At 38.8% G+C, this 26,030-nt stretch overlaps 1 protein-coding gene across 1 annotated transcript in view; it reads right to left on the bottom strand.

The window, feature by feature from the left end:
• HIBCH (3-hydroxyisobutyryl-CoA hydrolase) overlaps positions 1–26,030 on the bottom strand; it is a 130,543-nt gene that overhangs the window by 49,219 nt on the left and 55,294 nt on the right. Inside the window, exons 7-8 of the mRNA XM_007950113.1 lie at positions 23,298–23,350; positions 7,888–7,966 (exon numbers count right to left, since the gene is read on the bottom strand). Coding sequence (XP_007948304.1) covers positions 7,888–7,966; positions 23,298–23,350 — 132 coding nt within the window. The remainder of the gene's footprint in view (positions 1–7,887; positions 7,967–23,297; positions 23,351–26,030) is intronic.

Raw genomic sequence — 26,030 nt, 5'->3', positions numbered from 1 at the left:
TTTCTTTGCTATTCATAAGGTTTTCCCTGGCCAATTCTTTGAGAAGTGGACGGCCTCTTCCTTCTTCCTAGTCTGTCTCAATCTGTAAGCTGGGCTGACACCTGTGCACTATGTGCACCCTGCTGGGTTTGAAACAGCAGTAGCTTAGCCTCAAAACTCACATCAACATGTCACCACAGTAGGACAAATCAACAGACAAGTTTGTCTCCCTGTTGGAAACCTCTCCTATGACCCTTACCTGGGTCCCTGCGGCTGATTCCTCCTCTGTCCCGGTTCCTGGGCCTTTTCCTCCCCTTTCTCCCACTCTTCAGCCCTGCTGCTTTGGGTGTGCTTGGGTTCCCACTCCTCACCTGGATCCCTGCGGCTCACTATTCGTTGGTCCTGGGCCCTGGGCCTATTCCTCTCCGCTCTCTGGTTCTCCCACCCTGCTGCTTTGGGCATGCCTCGGTTCCCTCTTCTAAACTGGATCCCTGCGGCTCACTCCTCGTCTGTCCTGGTCCCTGGGCCTATTCCTGTCTGCTCTCTAGTTCTCCTGCCCTGATGCTTTGGGGCATGCCTGGGTTCCCTCTCCTCACCTGGATCCCTGCAGCTCACTCATCGTCTGTCCTGGTCCTGGGCCTATTTGCCTCCTCTCTCCGGTTCTCCCACCCTGCTGTTTGGGTGTGCCTGGGTTCCCTCTCCTCACCTGGATCCCTGTGGCTCACTCCTCGTCTGTGCCGGTCCCCGGGCTTATTCCTCTCCTCTCTCCAGTTCTCCTGCCCTGCTGTTTTGGGCGTGCCAGGGTTCCCTCTCCTCACCTGGATCCCTGCAGCTCACTCCTCATCGATCCTGGGCCCCAGGCCTATTACGTATATCCTGCCTGAATTTAGAGACCATGAACAGATTTGATCCACTGAAAACCAGTGACCAAAGACCAAATGAGTTGTGGGATGGCATCAAGGACATCATACATAAAGCAAAAGGTCATTAAAAAGACAGGAAAGGAAGAGAATAACAAAATGGATATCAGAAGAGACTCTGAAACTTGCTCTTCAAAAGAGAGTAACTAAAGCAAATGGAAAAAAATGATGAAGTAAAAGAGATGAACAGAAGATTTCAAAGTGCAGTTCAAGAAGACAAAGTATTATTTATGAAATATGTGAAGACCTGGAATTGGAAAATCAAAGGGGAAGAAAAGTCTCTGCATTTCTCAAGCTGAAAGAACTGAAGAAAAAATTCAAGTCTAGGGTTGCTATACTGAAGGATTCTATGTGCAAAGTATTGAACGATGCAGGAAGCATTAAAAGAAAATGGAAGGAATACAGTCAGTGTGCTAAAAAGAATTAGTCAGTGTTCAGCGATTTCAGGAAACAGATCAAGAACTGATGTTACTGAAGGAAAAAGTCCAAGCTGCACTCAAGGCACTGGTGGAAAAAAAAAAGCCTGTAGGAAATGACTGAATACCCAATGATATGTTTCAACAAACAGGTGCAATCACTCGATTATGCCAAAAAATTGGGGAACAGCTACCTGTCCAATCGGCAGGAAGAGATCCACATTTTCATCCATACCAAAGAAAAATGATCCAACAGAATGTGGAAATTACCAAACAATATCATTAATATCACACGCAAGTAAAATTCTGCTGAAGTAATTTAAAAATTGTTGCAGTCGAACACAGACAGGGAACTGCCAGAAATTCAAGCTAGATTCTGAAGAAGGCATGGAATAAGGGATATCGCTGCTGATGTCCAATCTTGGCTGAAAGCAAAGAATACCAGAGAGATGTTTACCTGTGTTTTATTGGCTATGCAAAGGCATTTGATTGCCTTTGTGGATCATAACAAATTATGGATAACAATACAAAGAACAGGAATTCCAGAACACTTAATTGTGCTCATGAGGAACAGGTACATAAACCAAGAGGCTGTCATCTGAACAGAACAAGGGGATACTGCATGGTTTAAAATCAGGAAAAGTGTGCATCAGGGCTGTCTTCTTTCACCATACTTAACCATTATGCCGGGCAAATAATTTTAGAAGCTGGACTATATGAAGAAGAATGCAGCATCAGTATTGGGGGAACACTCATTAGCAATCTGTGATATGCAGATGTCAAAACTTTGCTTGCTGAAAGTGAAGACAACTTGCAGTACATACTGATGAAGATCAGAGAGCCTTCAGAATGGATTGCAACACAACATAAATAAAACCAAAATCCTCACAACTAGAAGAATAAGCAATATCATGATAAATGAGGAAAAGACTGAAGTTGTCAAGGATTTCATTTTACTTGGACCTGCAATTAACACCTATGGAAGCAACAGTCAAGAAATCAAATGATGTTATCACATTGGGCAAATCTGCTGCAACAGACCTCTTTAAAATGTTTAAGAGCAAAGATGTCACTTTGAAAACTGAAGTATGCCTGACCCAAGCCATGGTATTTTCAGCAGACTCATATGCTTGTGAGAGCTACACAATGAATAAAGAAGACCACAGAAGAATTAATGTATTCCAATGGTGATGCTGGTGAAGAATACTGAATTGCAACATGGACTGCTAGAAGAATGAACAAATCTGTCTTGGAGGAAGTACAGCTGGCTGCTCCTTAGACACAAGAATGGCCAGACTTCATCCCTCATACTTTGGATGTGTTGTCAGAGAAGACAACTCCCTGGAGAAGGATATCATGCTTGGTAAAGCAGTAGGTCAGCAAAAAAGGGGATGGCCCTCAATGGGATGGATTGACACAGCAGCTGCAACTATGGGCTCAATTATCACAACAATTGTGAGGACAGCACAACACAGGGCAGTGCTTTGTTCTGCTGTACTTAACACTGCTATGAGTGGAAACCGATTCTGCACCTAATAACAACAGAATAAGCCAATCCCGTTGATTCTACCTCCTAACTGCAACTCATATCCATCCATCTCTATCTCCACCACCTTAATTAAAACCATTACATACTATAATAGCCTCCCAATTGGTCCTTCTCCAAATGGTTTTACACACAAGAGCAAGTGATCTTTTAGAAACAGAAATATTAATCAAATTCTTGCATTCTACTGCTTACAACCTTTCAGTGGCTGCCTATTTTTCTTAGACAAAAAACAACATCTTTATCAAAATTTTTAAGGCCTCCATCACCTACTCACTATATCCCAACCTCCCTAGTCTTCTTTCAGTTCCTCCAACATTCTACAGTCCTTCCTGCTTTAGACCCTCAGCATCATTCTGCCCAAATGATCACATGTTCCATCCTCAAACACTTTCTTACCTTCCGTGGCACTGTATTTTTCTCCCTCCACCTTTTGTCTCCATGGATGTTTTGTCTCAGTCTTCCTTGCTAGTTCCACTTCCTCCGCTTGACCTCTAAATGCTGCTTTGCTTTACTTAGGCTTTATCTGCTTAGGCCTCATTTTAGGGCTACTTCCTCTTCCCTACATACACATTTTCTTTAGCTTGGATGCTTAAAACAAACAATTTCTGTTGAGTTGATTCTGATCATGAGGACCCCATGTGCTCCAGAGCGCTTTCAATGGCTGATTTTGGAAAGTGTGTTACCAGGCCTTTCTTCTGAGGTGCCTCTACGTAGATTTGAACCTCCAGCCTTTTAGCAGCCAAACATGTTAACCTCTACATGACTTGGAGATTCTGCTATGGCTTTGGTAACATTTATATGTTGATTATGCCCAAATCTTTATGTCCTGTTACACCTTTTCCCTTGAATGTTAAACTCTTAGATTTGCCTTCTTCTCATAACCACATGGATAACTAATAAGAATATCACGTATAACACGGCCCAAACTAATTCTTTTCTATCCCTCAAATTACACTGTCCCTACACTAATTGGTCTCATCCATTCAGTAGCTCACACTAGACACCGTGGATACATTCCTGAATCTTAACATCAGAAGGTCAGTTAATTCTACTCTAAAGCATTTTTCAGTCTATCTACTCTATTCCAACTCTGTACTCCCACACCATTCCAAGCCATAATTTTCTCTCTTTAGATCTTTGCTGTCCAATAGAACTTTCTGTAATTTTGAAAATGTTCAATAATCCGTAGTATCCAGTAAAGAAGCCACTACCCTTGTGTGACTCTTAAACACTTCAAATGTGGTTGGTACAACCAAGGAACTAAGCTTTTTAGTTTATTTAGATTTAATTTATACTTAGGTAGCCATGTGACTAATGATTACTATACTGGACAACACAACTCTAGAGTACTGTTAGGACCTCTTTAACCAGTCTCCCTGCTTCTACTCTTGCATCCCTACAATCCATTAACCTCAAAGCAACCAGGAGGAGGATATTAAAATGTAAACTAGATCATGCCACTCTCTTCTTTAAATTCTCCAATGGATTCCCATAATACTTAGTTCAAAGCTAAACTCTTCACCAAAACCAAAAAACCAAACTCACTACCATGGAGTCAGATCCGACTCATAGCGACCCTATATACCTGTTCAAGAGGCCCCATGCACCTTTTCAAAAGCATGTGTGTCATTCCTGCCTTGCTTCAGTTACAACTGCCTCCATTTTGTCCTTCAACACTCAAAGTTCATTCTCATCTTAGAGCCTCTGCACTAAATTTTCTCTCAGCATCACAATATTCTTTCAAATATTAATAAAACCAGCTTTCACTTGTCAGGCTTCTCAGAGACGCTCTTTATCCATCTAATCTAAAGAAGCTATCTGGGAGAATTACACTTTGGACAAGATGGAGTGTTGGACCAGAGTTACTCTCCTACCTGAAATAACTAGAAAAACAGATGTAATTTGGAAACAATAGTTTCAAGACACTGGATACCAGATAATAAAGGAAAGTGATCCCTAACAGACAGAAAACAAAAAGGTAAACCCTACAATTGCATCAGGTTTGTGCCTTGAGAGAGTTTTCAGGTTCAGCAGAGTGACTGATTTGAGATGAAACTTAACAGCTAGATAAGATACCAGAGAAAACTGTTTGCTCAGAGAGAAAACTGTTTGCTCAGAGAGAAAACTCTGGAGAATTGCAGAGTCTTCCTTCAGTATTTAGCTTATACATCTGTTTAAAGAAATTACCTGAGGCAATGGAAAGAACCACACAATCAGATTACAGGGATAATACTGACTGGGAACTCACACAGGGCTGGGAATAGTGCCTGTTTCCACCAACCAGGGAGGAAAAATTTATAATTCATGAGGCACTGGCTATAATACAAATAAGAGTTTTGCCTCAGTCCTGGAGAATTAGCTTGAGCATAAGCACTGTTCTAGACATGTATAACAAATTTTAAAAGGCCACAGGGATCAACCTGTTTCCAAGTAACTTAATTTCATCCTAGAAGAAAGCGCAACAATATTAGTAAGAACACAAAAACAGAAGAATTTTAAGGTGAACATTTATACCAGGTAAGTATAATCCTTACAACAGTCAATCATGGGAGATCAGAAGGTCAGTATTTGCACAGGGAGATAGCTCAGAAGGCAGGAATGCACAGGACAAAAGACAGGGAAAAGGTAACTACAGGGAGGAAGTGGGAAGGGAGCTATTGCATTATGGGGATTGCAATCAACCTCATGAAACAAAATATGTATGAACTTCTATATAGAAAATGAATTTGCTCTGTAAATGTTCACCCAAATCACAATTTAAAAAAAAAAAACAGAAAAATTCGGGAGATATTTTTGTTTTAAGGTTCAAAGATTATCTGAGGGCAGTGGTTTCAGGGGTTCACCCAGCCCCCATGACTACAGAAAGTCTGGAGTCCATGAGAATTTGAAATTCTGTTCAACATTTCCCCATTTTGAACAGGCTTCTTCTATAGAATCTTTGATCAAAATGTTCAGTAATGGGAGCCAGGCACCATCTAGTTCTGGCCTTATGGCAAAGGAGACAATTGTTCATGGAAGCAATTAGCCACACATTCCATATCCTCCTCTTATTCCTAACTCTCCTTCCTCTGTTGCTTTAAGCAAATAAAGACCGATTGCTGTGTCTCGGTGGTCAGTAGCAAACTTTTAAGACCCCAGACACTATGCAATAAGCTAGGAGGTTTAGAACAGAAGCACTGAACATGTTATTAGGCCCATAAACTGGAACATGGCCCTAATGCCAAACCAAGGAACCAAATCCCAGGAGTTGTCCGGTTGTACATAAGCAACCTCCACAGCTACACTTAAAAAAAAAAACAAAAAAAAACCTTAAACCAAAAATATCCACTGAAATCTTCTCAAAAACAAAACAATAGTTTAGCTTAACTAGTGAAAAATGCCTGCATTAAGCATTATGCTCTTTTACTAACTATCTATATGGGATAAAATTGACAATAGCAATTCGAAAGATTGGATAGGGGCCTTAGAGGGCAGTGAATTTATGATAATGGGGAAACAACAAAAGGAAGGTGAGATGTACAACTTGAAGAATGTGATCAATGTCACTGAATTGTACATGTAGAAATTGTTCAATTGGTGTATGTTTTGCGGTGTATACAACAAATTAAAAAATAAATACAAAAATATCCATCAACTCCGATGTATAATTTACAATGTCTAAAATCTAATAATAATAATAATTATCAGACATCTAAAGAAATAGAGGAAGACTGTCCATAATGAGGGGATAAATCAATCAATCATTGCACTTAACTGAACTAAGAATTAGCAAAAACATTGACACAGTCAGTATAACTTAGCCTATATGTTCAAAGAGTTAAGTAGAGACATAGAAGACATACAAAGACATCAATCTTACTCCCAGAGATGAAAACTACAATGTGTAAGACGAAAAATTCACTGGATGGGATTATTGGCAGATTAGATTCTGTGAAAGAAAAGATTAGTGAACTTGAAAACAGGAGAATAGAAACTACCTAAAATGAAAAAGAGAATTTTAACAAATGAATATAGTGTGAGTGAGCTATGGAACAATTTCATGTGGCCTAATATAAATATTTTTGGAGTTCCTGGAAGGGGGGTAGGAAGACAGAAAAAAATATTTGAATAAGTAATACAAAAAATTTTCTAAACTTGGCACTTGGCAAAAACTACAAACTCATAGAATAAAGCAGCTAAAAAAGCCCAAAGCACAAAAAATATGAAGAAATCTAAAGTGCTCAAAATGAGTGATGAAGAGAAAATATTAAAAGCTTACAGAGAAAAGAAGACATTTATTTACAGAGGAACAAAGATAAAGATGACAACAGACTTCTCAAGGGAAACAATGAAAACAAGACAACAGGTTTAATTTTTAAAACCCATCAATTTACAATTCCAACCCAGGTCTCAAATCAATGACTCAACAAATCAACTTTGTCTGCTAGCCAGAAGACTGGTCATTCAAATCCACCAGCCACTCCATGGAAAGAAGATGGGGCAATCTACTTCCGTAAAGATTTACTGCCTCAAAAACTCAATGGGGTCACTATGAGTTAGAGTTGACTTGATGGCAGTGAGTTGTTTATTTTTTTGGGGGTGGGGCATGAACAAAGTTGGAGGACTAAAACTAATTTCAAAACTTATTTTAAAGCTACAGTAATCAAGAGAGTGTGGTATTGGCATCAAGATCAACAAAGACAACTGACAAATACGGCAGTGCAATCAAACAATGGTGCCGGAATGATTATATATCCATATACAGAATAATAAACCTTGATCTGTACCTCACATCACATGCAAAAATTAACTCAAAATGGATCATAGGTCCAGTTAAATACTCTTTACTTTCATGCTTTCAGATACAATTAGTGAGCTAATAAAATGTTTCACTATCTTCCTATTTAACTTCTTTTTAAAAGGTCTTTCCCTGTTGAATTGTACACAAGATTCTATTAATTCCTTCCATAACAGGATATAATCTTCAGTGCATCAAATGAAGATAATCCTAAAAATAATGATGAATATATATTTTGTATTTTACCAATTGCTGTTTCTGGCATTGCAAAGAGAGTCTTTTCAGTAGCCACTCGGAATTGCCCATGAATTGAGACACCAACTCCCTAGGGAAACAAGGCAAACATTTGGTTTAACAATATTGAAAAAAAAATTAAAACATAAACAAATTCATGTACAAATATTATAAAAACAAGTTAATTATCTTTATATTCCACAGAAACCTGATTCAAGGGATAGATTGGAAGGAAACCCTAAACCACACAATTTCAGAAGAAATTTTTGTGCAAAAAGTATGTTAAGTATACCTGATATCTGGAATAGCTTTGTTCTAGCTAAGTTGTTTTCAGTAAGTTTCCTGTATTCCACTTCATGTCCTATATTCCCAATTCCCTCTTATTTCAAAACAGAGGTAGCATTACAGATGACTGACTCTTCCTAGAAGCATTAAGCACTACTTGTTAGTGGAAATAATCATCAAAAAAGCATAATCAATTATTGTAGCAAACTGCAGTTGTTTTGAACAGAATATTAATAGATTTTATTTATTATTCACATATTTCATCAATGTCATTTTTCACAAATCACTATGTAATGGGGACAATGACATAAGTCCGAAATTACCCTGAGTACCCTTCCCGCTGCAGGATGTGGTTCTTCCAGGATGCCGGAGGAGAGGAGAGCAGCAGGAGCAACATTCCCTGCTCCCACCTCTTCTCGGGCCTCTCTACCATTCATGGGCCCTTCTCACAAGGAGTCTCTCCCACCTGCCTCATGGCCATGCCTTGGTGGCCCCTCTCCTAAGCAGCTGTTTAGTCTCCAGGCTGCCAGGCTCATATTCCAAGCCCTCCAAGACCAGGAGTGTGTCGCTCATCTCTGTGGGGTCCTCCCAGCTTGCAGGTGTCTGAAGCTGCAGAGGGGAGGCTGTGGGGGTCAGGAGCACAAGCAGCAGCTCCCACCAACCATCCTGATCCCCTGGCCTAGCTGATCTTCAGAGCCCCAGAGCCAACTGTGTCTCTAGTCCAGCCACAGGGCCCCAGGTCTGCTCAAGCACCAGCCCTGATGGCAGAACCTTGGGGTCCAGGAGCGCAGTGGTACCGGGGGCACAGAAGGTCTTAGGGTCCAACATCTGGGGCCATCTCAGTGTCCTACTTATATAATACCAATTTTATATAACAACCTGGTGACTGGGACCTAACCATGTAAATAAGTGAGGCGTGGGTATACAGCAATGTGCTTTTAGTGTTGATATAATTCCATTTATATCCTTTTTCATTTAACCTTTCTATGCCTAAACATATTTTTAAATATATTGCAAATATATTTAAGCTATCTCATAAGCACTCTGGTATTCTTTGTTTTTAACTTGGGTTATTAAATAATCATTTTTGCATTACAGTGCTTATATTGTGTTGATAAAGTAAAATGAACTTGAGCCTTATTTATAATCTGCTATAAAGAATGCTAGGAGCTCTGGTAGCATAGTGCCTAAGGCACTTGACTGCTAACCAGAAGGCTGGCGGTTCAAACCCACCAGCCACTCCTTGGAAGGAAAATGGGGCAATCTACTTCCGTAGTGATACTTGCCTTGCAAACCCAAGGAGGGGTCGCTATGAGTCTGGTCCGACTTGACGGCACATAACAACAAAACAACAACAATAAAGAATGCTAATATCGACCAATAAATAACAGCTAAAGAAAAATATAGTCAAACTCATACTCTGTCACTATGAATATGAAAGAGCTATTTCAAAATTTGACATCTTAAAGGCAAAAATTAGGCAAACTTTTTTTTTATAAAAGGACATAGCTAGATGAGTTTGCAGACTCTTCAAAGGGGGCATTAAAGGGTTTTAAAGATCTAATTATAATTACTTTAAAAGATAAATTAACTTAAAAATCGAGTATGTTAGAAATAAACATCCACTTCTGTATTTCCAGTTAATATTACTATTCTAGAAAAAAAGCAACTTACTAATAAAAAAAGCTGACAATTACAAGGATATTTAAAGTTATGTAGTCAATGCTTCATGATGTATACTAATGGCAAGATCAAACAGAAGAGTGGTGATAATATACGAATTCCCCTACAACAAACACAGACACATGTAAAACAATTCAGCTTGATGCAAAAAATAAATGTTCTAAAGTAAACTGAGCAGACAACTACAGTTAAGAAAACAACGCAGAAAGTCCCACAATGGGGTAATGTGACTTGCACAAAGTGTCACGAATTTAAATTTTAATCAGAGAATGAGTAAGCTTCTGCTCAGAATGAACACTGCATCACAGTTAACTGAGAATATGCGAGAGTTGGGATTACAAATGGTGCTTTGAAAAGAGAGTATATTTTGTTAGAAATTCAAATCGCTTTTTCATCATACATTATTTCACTATAGTATGAAAATATCTTAACTCTAAAGTAAGTGCCATAATGTATTTCTGAGACCACATGTTTTAGATTAGCATTCAAATCAGCAGACTCCACAGTAAAAACAAAGCCTTTTTGTTTCCCGCATTCTATCAATATATTAATAGGCTTTTTAACCAAAAACCCACTGCCATCAAGTTGATTCCAACACATAGTGACCTTATAGGACACAGGAGAACTACCCCATGGGGTTTCCAAGGCTGTAAATCTTTATGGAAGCAGATTGCCTGTCTTTCTCCTGCTAAGGAACTGGTGAGCTCAAACCACCAGTTTGACACTTTTGGGTTAGCAGCCAAATGTGTTAACCACTTTGCCACCAGAGCCTCCTTAATAGGCTATTAGCTCAATATAATAATTCACATAATGTGAATATAATAATATATAATGAGAATATATATAATATATGAGAATTCCTACTCACAGTACAACTGAGCTGAGCACCATTTTCCTTTCTAGCTGAAGACTGTATTTCATTCCCACAATTCTACCTCCTCTCAATGGAAAAAAACTGCTTATGAACCAATATAGGAGCTCTGGTAACATAATGCCAAAGGCACTTGACTGCTAACCAGAAGGCTGGAGGTTCAAACCCACCAGCCACTCCTTGGAAGGAAGGTTGGGCAATCTACTTCCGTAGTGATACTGCCTGGGAAACCCAAGGAGGGGTCGCTATAAGTTGAGTCCGACTTGACAGAACATAACAACAACAACAAATGAACTAATACAACTTCTGCATTATTCTAGCATTATTCCTCCATTTACCAATAGCACAGGAACTAATTCATGTCACAGAACCATAAGCTGTACAGCGTAGTATACCAAGTTATATTTCTTGCCCAGGTAGCAACCTGAGTTTCAGAGGGCAGTGATCTGGCTTCTTGCTTACCTCTCTGACCTCTCCTTCTTTACCACTCCCTCCTCCAGACTCCAAAATTTAAGAACAATGAGCTTCCCCTGAATATACATTCTCTCTCACATTTCCTTTTCACATTTGTCATTCCTTCTCCTTTGTACAAGGAGCTCTGGTAGCACAGTGCTAAGACATCTGACTGCTAACCAGAAGGTTGGTGATTCAAACCCACCAGCCAATCCGTGAAAGTAAGACTAGACAATCTACTTCCATAAAGATTTACCACCTCAGAAATCCAATGAGGGTCACTATGAGCTGGAATCGACATGGTGGCAGTGGGATTGGTATTGTGGTTTTCTCCTTTGTAAACTGCTCCTTCCATACCTACTGGCTCATTTACACATCTGCACCAACCACATATCACATTTCTCTGCTCCCTTGCCAAGAAAAAATGTCTTGTTTTTTCCTGGCAGTGCAGTGGTTAAAGCATTCAGCTGCTAACTAAATGGTCAGCAGTTCAAACCCACCAGCCACTCAATGGAGAAAAAGGAGGTAGTTTGCTTCCATAAAGATTTACAACTTTGGAAACCCTGTGGGGCACTTCTCCTCTGTTCTAGAGTGTCACTATGAGTCCAAATTGACTTGATAGCAGTGTGTTTTTTGCTTTGGGGTAACTATTTCTTTAAGTCTCAGCTTACATATAACTTCCTCCAAGATGCTTTCCCTCCACCACCCCCATCAGTAACTACTCACAAATACACACACATTAAAGCTGGTACCCTTCTACATATTTCTGGACTTGTCTCTGTAGACGGTAAGCTCATGAAGAAAGTGAATATGTCTGTCTGATTCACTACTTTATACCCAGCATCTAACCACTATCTATCACATGTTGTTGTTGTTGTTAAATGACGTCAAGTCGTCTCCGACTCATACTGACCCCATGCACAGCAGAACGAAACACTGCCCGATCCCGCGCCAGCCCCACAATCCCTGCTATACTTGAGCCCATCATCGCAGGCACCGTGTCAATCCATCTCGTTGAAGGCCTCTTTCGTCGACCCTCCACCCTACCAAGCATGACATCCTTCTCCAGGGAATGGTCCCTTCTGACAACATGACCAAAATAGGTGAGACGAAGTCTGGCCCTTCTTGCTTCCAAGGAGCATTCTGGCTGCACTTCCTCCAGGACAGATCTGTTAGTTCTTTTAGCAGTCCACGGTACTTTCAGCATTCTTCGCCAGCACCACAACTCAAAAGCATCAACTCTTCTTCGGTCTTCCTTATTCAGTGTCCAGCTCTCACATGCATACGAGGCGATTGGAAATATCATGGCTTGTGTCAGGCGCACCTTAGTCCTCAAGGAGATATCCTTGCTCCTCAGCACTTGATACAGTTCCTTCGCAGTTGACTTTCCCAATGCTACGTGTCGTCTCATGTCCTGACTGCTGCTTCCGTTGGCATCGATTGTAGAACCAAGCAATGTGAATTCTTTGACAACCTCAATCTTCTCTCCATTTATTGTGATGCTGCTCATTGGTCCAGTTGTGAGGATTTTTGTTTTCTTTATATTGAGACGTAATCCATACTGCAGACTGTATTCTTCAACCTTCATTAGTAGGTGCCTTAAGTCATCCTCACTTTCAGCAAGCAAAGTTGTATCGTCTGCATATCTCAGGTTGTTAATGATTCTTCCTCCAATCCTGATACCATGTTTTTCTTCATATAGTCCAGCTTCTCAGATTATTTGCTCAGCATATAGATTGAATAAGTGTGGAGAAAGGATACAACCCTGACGCACTCCCTTCTTGATTTTAAACCACGTAGTGTCCCCTTGTTCTGTTTGAACGACAGCCTCCTGGTCAAGGTACAGATTCCTCATGAATACAATCAAGTGCTTGGAAATTCCCATTCTGCTCAATGTTATCCATAATTTGTCATGATCCACACAATCAAATGCCTTTGCATAGTCAATAAAACACAAGTAAACATCTTTCTGGTATTCTTTGCCTTGAGCCAAGATCCATCTGACAACACCTATGATATCCCTTGTTCCACGTCCTCTTCTGAATCCAGCTTGAACCTCTGGAAGTTCTCTGTCAATATACTGCTGCAAATGTTTCTGAATTATCTTCAGTAAGATCTTACTTGTGTGCAATATTAATGATATTGTTCTATAATTTCCACATTCTGTGGGATCACCTTTCTTTGGAATGGGCACAAATATGGATCTCTTCCAGTCAGTCGGCCAGGTAGCTGTCTTCCAAATCTCTTGGCATAACTGAGCGAGTGCCTCCAATGGGGCATCTGTTTGTTGAAATATCTCAATCGGTAAGCCATCAATTACCGGAGCCTTGTTCTTCACCAGTTCTTTCATTGCAGCTTTGACTTCTTCCTTCATTACCATTGGTTCTAGATCATATGCCACTTCCTGAAATGGATGAAGATTGATCAGTTCTTTTTGGTACAGTGACTCTGTGTATTCCTGCCATCTTCTCTTGATGTTTCCTGCATCATTCAATATTTTGCCCATAGAATCTCTAAATATTGCAACTCGAGGCTTAAATTTTTTCTTCAGTTCTTTCAGTTTGAGAAATGCCGAGCATGTTCTTCCTTTTTGGTTTTCAGACTCCAGGTCTTTGCACATTTCATTATAGTAATTGGCTTTGTCTACTCGAGTTGCTCTTTGAAATCTTCTGTTCAGCCTTTTACCTTTTCATTTCTTCCATTTGCTTTAGCTATTCTCCGCTCAAGGGCAAGGTTCAGAGTCTCTTCTGTCATCCACTTTGGTCTTCATAGTAGACATCCAATAAGTTTTACTGGTTAAATAAAATAAAGGGGAGCTCTGGTGGTGTAGTACCCAAGGCACTTGACTGCTAACCAGAAGGTTAAATAAAATAGTTGAGAAAAATCTCAAAAAATGGCTAAAATTAGAATGTACTCTTAGTTAGTCTCCAATCTTACATGTCCACATGACTGTGTATCATTAAACTCGTTGCCATCAAGTTGATTCTGAGGTATAGCAACCCCTGTTGGGTTTCCAAGGCTATAAATTTTTACAGAAGCAAACTGCCTCATTTTTCTTCTGCAGAGGGGCTGATAGGTTTGAACCACTGACCTTTTGGTTAGCAGCCAAATGCCTTAATCACTACCTATATCTTCAGGGAAATGAATTTATGAGCAAGACAAGTTCCCCTCCCTCTTTCTTCTCTCTGAAACTGTCTGCTGCATCATTAGGGAACAGAGCCCTCAAAAACCACAGATAATCCACCTCAACATGGTGGGGGTGGAATGGAGACAGAGTGAGAGGCACCTAAAACCTAGGCTCCTTTCATAGTTAAAAACAAACAAGCAAAATTAACAACAACAACAAAAACAAACAACTCTTACCCAATATGACCAACAGGAAATGTCCAGAGTGGGGGTAGGGGGAGGCTCCCTGTAGATCTGAGAATTGATAAACCTGTAAAAGTTGCCAAGAATTTCCACACTCCTAGAGAGTTACCTAGAAGGCTGGTGGTTCAAACCCAATAGCCACTGCTCAGAAGGAAGGTTGGGTAATCTACTTCCATAGTGATTCCATCTTGGAAACCCAAGGAGGGGTCGCTGTGAGTCAGGTCTGACTCCACAGCACGTAACAACAATAACAAGAGAATTAAAGTTCTAGTTCCCAAAATGGAGTACAGTTGATCCTTGAACAACAAGAGTTTGAACTGTGCAGGTATACTTAAAAGCAAATTTGTCTCGAGACACCTATTTTGGAGACATTCAAGAGCTAATACACACCATACTAGAATTAATAGAAGACAAGGTGATGGAGATGTGTGCTTCAGAACCAGTGCCAAACAATGAGGAAGACGACACAGAAGAAGCAGTACTAGAAAACAAACTGACATTAGACAACCTGCCAGAAGAGTTCTGATTATTCAAAACTGCTTTTGACTTCTTTGGACCCTTTTATGATATGGGCACTAAAACTAAAGCAAATGGTGGAAGGAATGGGACTGTATAGAAACATTTTGAGAAATGAAAAGGCAAAAAAGTCACACAGAAATTACGATGAATAAATCCAGAAAGTTACACTGAGCATGCCTGCCTTTTCCTGCCTCCCTTCTAGCTCTTTTGCCTCTTCTGCCTCTGCCACCCTGAAGACAGCACGACCAGTCTCCCTCCTCTTCCTGGTCCTCAGCCTACTCAACCTGAAGACAAGGATGAAGACCTTTAGGATGACCCACTGCCACGTAATGAGCAGTAATAATCACCATGCTGTACAGTTAATACACTTATCTACTATGTTAAAAAAAAAAAGCTTTTCCAGGTTTTGTTAACAATTTTATATTTGATCTTTTCGAAACTTCTTTGCTGTTTTTCTCATTTAAGAATGACCGGGCCTATCTCCCAGGGTATTATATAATGCAGACATTTAAGGAATTTTATACTGATTTAAAGGAAAAAAAAATCAAGAGATTTAAATGGCATGGGGTGGTGGAAGGAATTATATCAAATAAGTTAAACTCAAGTTTCTCTAAAATTCTTCTTTAATTAATAAAATGCTTTCATCTTTCATAAAATCTCAAGTCCCATTGTCTAGTTGCTGTTAAAAAAAAATCTAGCACTTCATTATAATAAAAAATGGTTTCTTAAAATGTCATCTATTCAATTGTCACCAACAGCAGCAAAAAGAGGTACCTTTTAAAACTGTGGAAAGAAGTACCTATTATGTCTTAGAAACCTTAGCAAAATTAATAAGATACTATCTTTGAAGACTGCTAATTCTTTTCAAACAAGAAAAAAAAAGTGTCTTAATGACACTGACTGCTAACCAGAAGGCTGGAGGTTCAAACCCACCAGCCACTCCTCGGAAGGAAGGTTGGGCAATCTACTTCCGTAGTGACACTGCCTCGGAAACCCAAGGAGGGGTCGCTATGAGTTGGGTCCGACTTGACGGCACATAACAACAACTACAACAAACTTAAGAGCTCTGGTAGCATAGCACCCAAGGCACTTGACTGCTAACCAGAAGGCTGGCGGTTCAAACCCACCAGCCACTCCCCCGAAAGAAGGATGGACAATCTCCTTCCATAGTGATACTGCCTCGGAAACCCAAGGAGGGATGCTATGAGTTGGGTTCGACTCCATGGCAGTGCACAACAACAAGAAGTAGCTGAACTTAATGTGAAACAGTAGCTCCCAAATTCCCACGTGGCTGGTTTGTGTCTTCCAAGAAGTAACTGGAATATTGTATATACTCATTGTTCCTATTCCATTTCAATTCTCACTTTTCTATTCATTAGAACACATCCTTTCTAAAATGTACTTTAAAACTTTTAACTTTCCATTTAATGATCACAAAACACTTTTGTTAGCAGTATCTTAAAGGAAGGGAGCTCTGGTAGCATAGTGCCTAAGGCACTTGACTGCTAACCAGAAGGCTGGCGGTTCAAACCACCAGCCACTCCTCGGAAGAAGGCTGAGCAATCTACTTCCGTAGTGATACTGCCCCGGATACCCAAGGAGGGGTCGCTATGAGTCGGGGCTGACTCGACAGCACATAACAACACAACAACAACATCTTAAAGGAAAGAATACATGACACTAACTTTATTTCTACTGTAGAATGGAGACGGCAACAGGTAGACCTGTAAGTTCTTTAAATCCAGTTCAGTTGGGGGAGAAATGATGGTGATAAACTTTAAGGATTTTCTCCACCTGAAATTTTAATTTTTAAAACAATCTCACTTATGCTTTAGCTTTAAAATTGTAACCTCAGATACTTAAAATACTAGGTAAAGGAAATTAAAATTTTTATTTAAAATTGAACTATTCTTTCAAATCTAAATTCATAAAAAGTAACTCAGAAACACTGGAATGATATAATTTAAAATAATTTTAATAAATTAAGTAGAGAATCACTCCAACATTCATTTTTATTTTATTGTACACCAAAATATTGAGTAAACTTTCAGCCTCTGAAATCTGAAACATAATAGAATTTAGCCATCTCCTCTATAAAATTATATTATACTCTTCAAGGTGGGCAATAGCAGGCAGTAAAACTGTCATTTTTCATGCTAGGAAAATATATCACTTGGTAAAGCAGGAAAAAAAAATAGACACACACACACACACACACACACACACACACACACATAGATATCAAGCTCTATGGCGCCATCTCTTGGACTGTTAAAGTCTTCTTGACAACCAAAATCTTAGTACAAAAGGAAGAATCCCTGGATGGTGCAAACAATTAACAATCTCAGCTGCTAACCGAAAGGCTGGAGGTTTGAGTTCATCCAGTGGCACCTCAGAAGAAAGGAAAGTCCTGGCAATCTACTTGCAATAAAATCAGCCATTGAAAACCCTGTGGAAACTTTCACCCAAATCACAATGAAAGAAAATCTTATGGAACACAGTTCTACACTGGCATCAACTCCACAGAAACTGGTATCATTACAGGAAACAATTAATTGATCAGTCACAATAAAGATAATTACCATCAGTACACTTTTCTTAAGCTATATTTGCCCTATTTTATTCTTACACTTCTTTATCACAATTGAAATATGTGTATGTTAAATTACGTGCAATAGTAAAATTCAACTAAAAATTCTTAAACATCTTTTGAGCAACAAACTATGGACTGCCACTACCCAACTGCAAAACTTTACTATAAAGCTACCATGATCAAGATAGTGAGACACTGGCAAATACAGACTAAATCTCTGAAATATTGAACAGATGGAATTTTGAAAATGACAATTTTCTGTATCAAAGTTACTGAAAGTTTTTGTCTTTACCTCTGTCAACAGTATTTTGTTTGCTATATATGACCTCACTTCCCAGGGTACAATACACTCTAGTTTATACTATACACCTTGTAGTAGTGGTTCTTCAAGTTCCATCCTAACCAGCATCATCATCTGGGAACTTGTTAGAAATGCCACACTTCAGACTGACTTAAGTGGGGTTTAATAAGCCCTCCAAATGCTCCTGGGGGCAGCCGTGCTCCAGTGGCAGGATTCCCCCTTCCATGTGGAGGGGAACAATGGGGGTTCGGTGGCAGAATTCTCCCCTCTTCCAAGCCAGAGACTACGGTTCAATTCCCAGCCAATGCACATCGTGCACAGTCACCACCCATCTGTCAGTGGGGGCGTGTGTGTTACTATGATGAGGAAAAGGTTCCACCAGCGCCTCCAAACTAAGAAAAAGTAGGAAGAAAGGTCTAGTGAGCTACTTCCAAAAATCAGCAGTGAAAACCCTACATATCACAAGAATCACCTCCACAACCAATCAAAGGGATGGTACAAACCAGGCAGCTTTACCCTCCCTTGTCTATGGGTTGCCATGAATCAGAGGCCAACTCCACAGCAGCTAACAACAACATATGCAGAATTTATATGAGGAAATCAAAGACTAGCTAAGTAAATAGCAAGATATGCTCTATTCATGGATAAGACTGAATATTATTAATATATCAATTCTTCCTGACTTATCTAAGGATTCAATGCAATCTGAATCAAAATTCTGGCAAGTTATTTGGGGATTATCAACAAACTGATTTTAAAGTTTATATGGAAAGGCAAATGACCAAGAATAACCTACACAACACTGTAGAACAGAGTTGGAGGACCACAACTATCCAACTGCAAAACTTTACTATAAAGCTACCATGATCAAGATAGTGAGACACTGGCAAATACAGACTAAATCTCTGAAACATTGAACAGATGGAATTTTGAGAATGGCAATTTTTTGTATCAAAGTTACTGAAAGTTTTGGTCTTTACCTCTGTCAACAGTACTTTGTTTGCTATATATGACCTCACTTCCCAGGATACAATACACTACAACACCTCTGGTTCCTCCAGCCCAGTCCTTTTGTCCATTTGTTTTCTAAGATTTGCAGTCTCTAGTTAATGAAAAAAAAAAAATTACTGATCAAAAAGCAGCATAATTGTTAACAAAGAGAAAGCTACCAGCTTTCTAGTTGGTAGGGATCTTCCATTATTGAATCAAGAAAAAATGTGAAGAAATCTGAGTCTTTTTATTTTATTTTGTTACTAGCAAGCAAACAGGGAAAGGTTATCTATTACCTTTCCAAGAATCATACATCAACCCTGAAGTTAATAAAAATGCCAGTGTCTAGCAATAAGCTAACAAGTCAAGTTTTTCAGCAGTGATTGAGTTTTAATATTTTCCTTTGTCTTCAACAGAAGCTAAAAAAAAAAAATTACTAGAGGTTGCGCAACAAAATTTTAACTTGAAAATTCTGTTTTACATTTATGTTATTAGCATAGTTTTAACAATGCTATCATTAAGAATACACAAAGTCTTTTTCAATCATTCAAAGCCTATTTTTCTTCAAATAATTCCTCTATTTGACATTTTTCAAATCATCTATTTGCAAATAAAAACCTTAGTGAACTAACACTCAAAAAACGCTATTATCTGATTGTTTGCCATTTGCAAAGTAAAGTTCTAAAACATAAAGAATCCATGTAAAAAAGATGTATTACACTTGGCTTTTTAATTTTATAAAAATATGAAACTCATGATGCAACTCTTGCCCAGTGAATTAACAATTGCTAACATTTTCAATGGAGCCAATGATTCAAATGATTTCACCTCTCTTCTGCATAAGAGGTTAAATTTGGCACTTGTGGAAAATACCTAAGGATGAATGAATTATAGAGTTAAAAATCAAGACTCAGGAGAAAGTTCCAGTAAGATGGCAGAACAGGCAGAAAAACTGTACAGACCCTCTTCAACAAAGAAAAGGGGAACCAATTAACACACATACAGAGGGTAATCCTGGAGCTCTGAGCGTTGAAAAGAAGGATACAGAAGTGGACTGGACTCCAACTAGTGGAAAAACCTGCATGAAAACACCAAAAATGGAGACCTATGGAGATGCAGTCTGTCAGCACTGGAGGTGGTCACTTATTTATGCCAAGAAATTTGGAAGATAACTACTTGGCCAACCAACCGGAAGAGATCCATTTTTGTGCCCATTCCAAAGAAAGGTGATCAAAAAAATACAGAAAGTATCAAACAATATCATTAATATCTTTGGAAAAAAAAAAACAAACTCACTGCTGTCAGTCAGATCCGACTCATAGTGACCCCTCCTTGGGTTTCCCAGGCAGTATATCTATGGAAGAAGATTGCCCAATCTTCATTCTGAGGAGCGACTGGTGGGTTTGAACCGCTAGCCTTTTGGTTAGCAGTCAAATGCCTTAGGCACTACACCATCAAAGCTCCCATCATTAATATCACACACAAGTAAAATTCAGCTGAAGATAATTTAAAAACACATGCAGAAGTATATTGACAGGGAACTTACAGAAATTCAAGCTGGATTCAGAAGTGAATGTAGAGCAATGGATATCATTGTTGATGTGAGATGGCTCTCAGCTGAGAGCACAGAATACCAGAAAGATGTTTACCTATGTTTTATTGACTATGCAAAGGCATCTGACTATGTGGATCATAACACATTATGGATAACATTGCGAAGAATGGGAATTCAAGAACACCTAATTGTGTTCGTGAGGAACCTGTACATAGACAAAAAAGCTGTCATTTGAACAGAACAAGGGGATACTGCATGGTTTAAAATCAGGAAAGGTGTGTGGTAGGGTTGTATCTTTCATCATACTATTCAATCTGTATGCCTGAGCAAATAAGTCAAGAAGATGGACTATGTGAAGAAGAACGTGGCATCAAGATTGGAGGAAAACTCACTAAAAACCTGTGATCAGCAGGTGATATAACTTTGCTCGCTGGGAGTGAAGATGACTTGAAGCACTTTCTGCTGAAGATCAATTACAGCCTTTTGTATGGATTGCACCTCAACGTAAGAAAACAAAAATCCTCACAACTGGACCAATAAGCAACATCAAGATAAATGGAGAAAAGTTTGAAGTTGTTAGGAATTTCATTTTACTTGGATCCATAATCAATGCCCATGGAAGCAGCAGTCAAGGAATCAGATGACGTGTTACACTGAGCTATTATACTGCAAATGACTTCTTTAAAGTATTAAGGAGCAAAGATGTCACTTTCAAGACTAAGGTGCACCTAACCCAAGCCGTGGTATTTTCAATTGCTTCATGTGCGTGTGAAAGCTGGAAAATGAATAAGGACGACCATAGAAGAACTGATGCATCTGTAGCACAGTGTAGGCAAAGAACATTGAAATACCATGGACTGCCAGAATGAACAAATCTGTCTTGGAAGCACAGTTGGAATGTTCCTTAGAAATGAGAATGGCCAGACTTCATCTCACATACTTTGATCATGCTGTCAGAAGGGACCACTCCCTGGAGAAGGATATCATGCTGGTAAAGTTGAGGGTCAGCAAAAGAGGGAAGACCGTAAATAAGATGGACTGACACAGTAGCAGCAATGATTGGCTCAAGCATAGCAAAGACTGTGAGGATGGCACAGGAAAGGGCAGTGTTTCATTCTGTTATACATAGCGTCACTATGAGTTGGAGCCAACTGGATGGCACCTAAAACAACAATAGTTGGCTAATAATGGACTTAGAAGCACTAAAATTTGAAACCATTATGATCAATTCTAAATTGGTTATCTATATCATCTGTATTAATATACCCAAGACTAATAAAGTTGCTCTTTTGAAACTATCTCTGGTTTTCACTCACTAATGAGTAAGTCTGCAGTATACACTTGCTGTCATTCAGTTTCATTAAGGGAGAAAATTGTTTCCATGTGTAAGGGCACAAAACAGAAAATAAGAGTTTGGTCTTTACCAAACAATAATTTTGCTTAAGTAGTAAAATATGTCAACCTCCAACATTATGCTCTTTTCAAGATCTATCTATATAAGATCAAACTGACAAGAGAAACTTGAAAGTTTAGATGAGGAAGCAATGAGCTTACATTAATGGACAAGGAACAACTCAGAAAAGGAGAATGAGAATGACTGAACAACTCAAAGAATATAAACAATATCACTTAATTGTATGTGCAAAAACTGTTGAATTTGTTTATGTTTTGTTGTATATATTCTCAACAACAGCAACAACAACAAAAATAAAATAATTTTTAAGAAAAGTTTGGATTTATTTCAATAATCAGAAAAAACTGAATTGTAGCAACATACATTTAGATATAAATGGCCAACAGATTTCCACATAATCAACACTGCTATCTTCATGTTATTTTCCTGCAAGAATGCATTAACAGGTCCTGACTCCATCTAGTTCACAACATTCTCTGCTTGGTTTTCAAAGTGTTTTGAACAAGCTCCTCAGCTCACTTACTCCACAAAACTTCGTATTCGCCTCTTTGGCTTCTCTAGCATAAGGGTTTTTCACTCTCCCCTGGACATATTTATTTCCGTATTAGTCTTCTGCTCAGACTATTCCCTTGCCTGGAGTGCCCACAGGTCTATTACCTACCTAAGTTCTACCTACCTTTCTAGGCTCAGCTTAACTCATCATGTTTTCCATGGAGCCTTTTTCCTGCCATGAAGACCAATTTTGATCTGTCACTTCTTTAAAGACTTATTCTTTGCTACAGTCAGTGCCATGCAATTTACCAGTTGTTCTTTAATTATTTTATGTTCTCCAGCACCTTATCAAGTTGAAGGCAGTAACATTTTAAATTTCTTTGTAACATAAAAATAGGGTATCATAGCAATAAATATTTTATCAACTGACAGAAATCCAGTTATAGGGAATATTATAAAAAATCCATACATTTTCACTTATTGAGGCAACCACATTCCCAAGATTCAGAGTCTAAGAAAAAACTCAATATTCCAATTTCTTTTCTGAAGCTGTTGGAAACAATCAACTCACTAATAAGTAGAAAAAGGTCTCTGCATATTGGAGAAAAAAAAGTCAACTCCAGTGATTAAAAAAGCTTAAGAATGCACATAACAAGTTAAAATACCATAACCTAATAACAACATATACTTTTCAGTTGAGATAGTCTAAAAGTGCTATAAGCAAGTATTATAACCCAAATCTGCAAAGATCCAAAATCCATGGTGATTTTGTTTTACAAGTTCTACAAAAATACCTAATGCTCTATTGTATTACAGTGATCACTTTTGTTTAGTAATTATTAACTTTGTTTTATAATACAACTCATATCAATGATGACAGTAAAGCAATCTACTTACTCCACCCATTGTAATTCCATGAATAAATGCAACATATGGTTTCTGGCAAGAACCTAAAAAGAAACAGAGCTATGATTAGTTGCAATGTTGAATGCATTCATCTTTTACCAAAAATCACATTACATGAACTCTGAATAGATTTCCTAAGAAATTTTTACAAAAAATATTAAAGTGGAGTAAATGGATGCTTTGTAAAATATGTTATTTGTAATGTCATGGTGGTCTATAAGGCAAATAAATGTTAATTATTTTTCTCAATAGCTAAGCTATACAAGACCTTCATTTGTTTCAAATTGAAGTGTTTAGTTGTTAAATGATAATGAGTAGAATGTCAGGATTATGCATGAATTGACAGATTCTAGTTTCAGCTTTATCATTAATTTGCAATTCAACTGGGCACAACTTAAATTTCATGTGTGTGTGTGTGTTATAGATGACATGATGTGATACATACAACACATTGTATGATTTATGGATGAGTTTCTTCATCTATAAAATGAAGTTACAACTGGAAAATTCTGTTAATCATACAAACTTTTACTCTTTTCCTTTCCCTTTTTTTGTTTTTCCTTTGAGGAGTTGCCTAGAACATACAAACATGTAAATCACTGAGCTTTTATTGTAACCTGTTGCCAATATTATTCCTTGCCAGAGGCCAATATAAAATTCCAGGAGGTCGATCTGTCTAGCCATTCTGTAAATATTCCCAGTTACCCAAATGAGCCACTAAAGCATAACTCAAATATCACATTCCCAAGGACTTCTGTAGTTCTCAATTTTGACTTGGAGTTCCCTGGAAACTAAGGTAAGTAAATTCTTTATTGACTGGGATGGAGATAAAAACATGTACTCATGCACACACAGACACACATATAAATTCACCTATGTTGTTGTTGTTGTTATGTGTCGTCGAGTCGGCCCCGACTCATAGCGACCCCTCCTTGGGTTTCCGAGGCAGTATCACTACGGAAGTAGGATTGCCCAACCTTCCTTCCGAGGAGTGGCTGGTGGGTTTGAACCACGAGTCTTCTGGTTAGCAGTCAAGTGCTTTAGCCACTATGCTACCAGAGCTCACCTATAGATGCATATATTTTCAGATATAAAGTATTAGAAAGCTAATCAATACAGGACATGAAGCCAGAAGCTGTCATATTCTTTACTGACTATATCTTGAAGGTAATAGAGATTGAATTACATTCCCTAAAAAAGTTACTAAAGTCCTAGCTACCATATCTATAAATGTGGCCTTGTTTAGAAATAAGGTTGAAGATGTTATCAGTGAAGTTAGCATGAGGTCATACTGGAGTACGGTGGGTTCTAATTCAATCTCAGTGGTGTCCTTATAATAGAGACAGAGACATACTGAGGGAAGACAACCAGGCCATGTGACACAGGAGGCAGAAGCCATGGAAAACCTGGGAAAGACAAGAAGAGACCTTCCCGAGCCTTCAGAGACAGCATGGCCCTGCAAACACTCTGAAATGGGACTTGTAGCCTCCAGAACTGTGAGATAATACATTTTTACTCTTAAAAGCCACTCAGTTTGTGGTATTTCATTATGGCAGCTTTAGGAAGTTAACAAAGAGGCTTTCTCTCTGTATATCAACATTTTCTTGAATTCTCTTTTCAAACTCCTTAGAGGTTTTCTCCCATCTCCTTTTATTTAATATAGAACAGCACTGTCCAATATAACAGCCACCAGTCCTATGTGGCTTTTTATATTAAAATTATTTAAAACCAAATTAAATTTCTAATTCAGTTTCTTGATCATACTGTTTTCAAGTGCTCAACAGCCACATGTGGCTAGTGGCTATTGTATAAAACAGCACAGATACAGAACACAGCCATCGTCACAGAAGGTTCTTTTGGACAGTGTTGGTATAGAATATAAGAATGAATAAAACTCTAAGTAAATTTGATACGTGGAATTTTAGGCTTTGAGCTAAAGTGGGAATAAGACCTTTCCCAACACCTACTTCAAAGACAAAGAAATGCTAGGGGCAGGGGGAGGGGTAGTTTTAAATATATAACCAAGTTATACAAGTTGAAAGTCAGCAAAAAGAAAGCCCCAGTTGAAACAAACTCAAAAGTTGAGTAGAAGTTACAGCCAAAGAAGTTATAGATATGAGTGTATGTGTGTGTGTGTGTGTCATAAGAAGCAGCAGGGGGTTATTCTAGGCCTATAAAATGAGCTACTGCATAAAGCCTCAAGTTAGGAAGAACTATTCTCTAGTGGCTAAGGCACCTAACTGCTAACCAGAAGGCTGGCGGTTCACACCCACCAGCCACTCCTCGGAAGGAAGGTTGGGCAATCTACTTCCATAGTGATATCGCCTCGGAAACCCAAGGAGGGGTCACTATGAGTCAGGTCCGACTCGACAGCACATAACAACAACAACATTCCATTTGTAAAACAGGACTATCTGCTGATTCTGGAACTCAGTAAGGAAGCTTACTCTCTGCTTACCAGAGCAGGTAGGAAAAAGCCAGAGAAAGCAGATGCTCAAGCACTTGGTAACACCACCACCTCTACAACTGAACAGACAGAACAACCCTAACAAAATTGAAATAAGGGGAAAGTCCTTAACTTGGTAAAAACATTCTGTAAGAACAAGACACTACCATAATCACTCAACATTACAGCAGAAGTCTTAGTCAAAATAAAATACAAGAAAAGCCATATATATAAGGAAGAGATTGGGAAGAAAAAAAAAAGGGTAGCATAGTGCCTAA

This window comes from Orycteropus afer, unplaced genomic scaffold (genome assembly GCF_000298275.1).
Source record: "Orycteropus afer afer isolate SDZICR_OR568_19922 unplaced genomic scaffold, OryAfe1.0 scaffold00001, whole genome shotgun sequence".
NCBI lineage: Eukaryota > Metazoa > Chordata > Mammalia > Tubulidentata > Orycteropodidae > Orycteropus > Orycteropus afer.
Note: the sequence above shows the minus strand (reverse complement) of the source record. Positions and strands in the feature narration are given on the sequence as shown.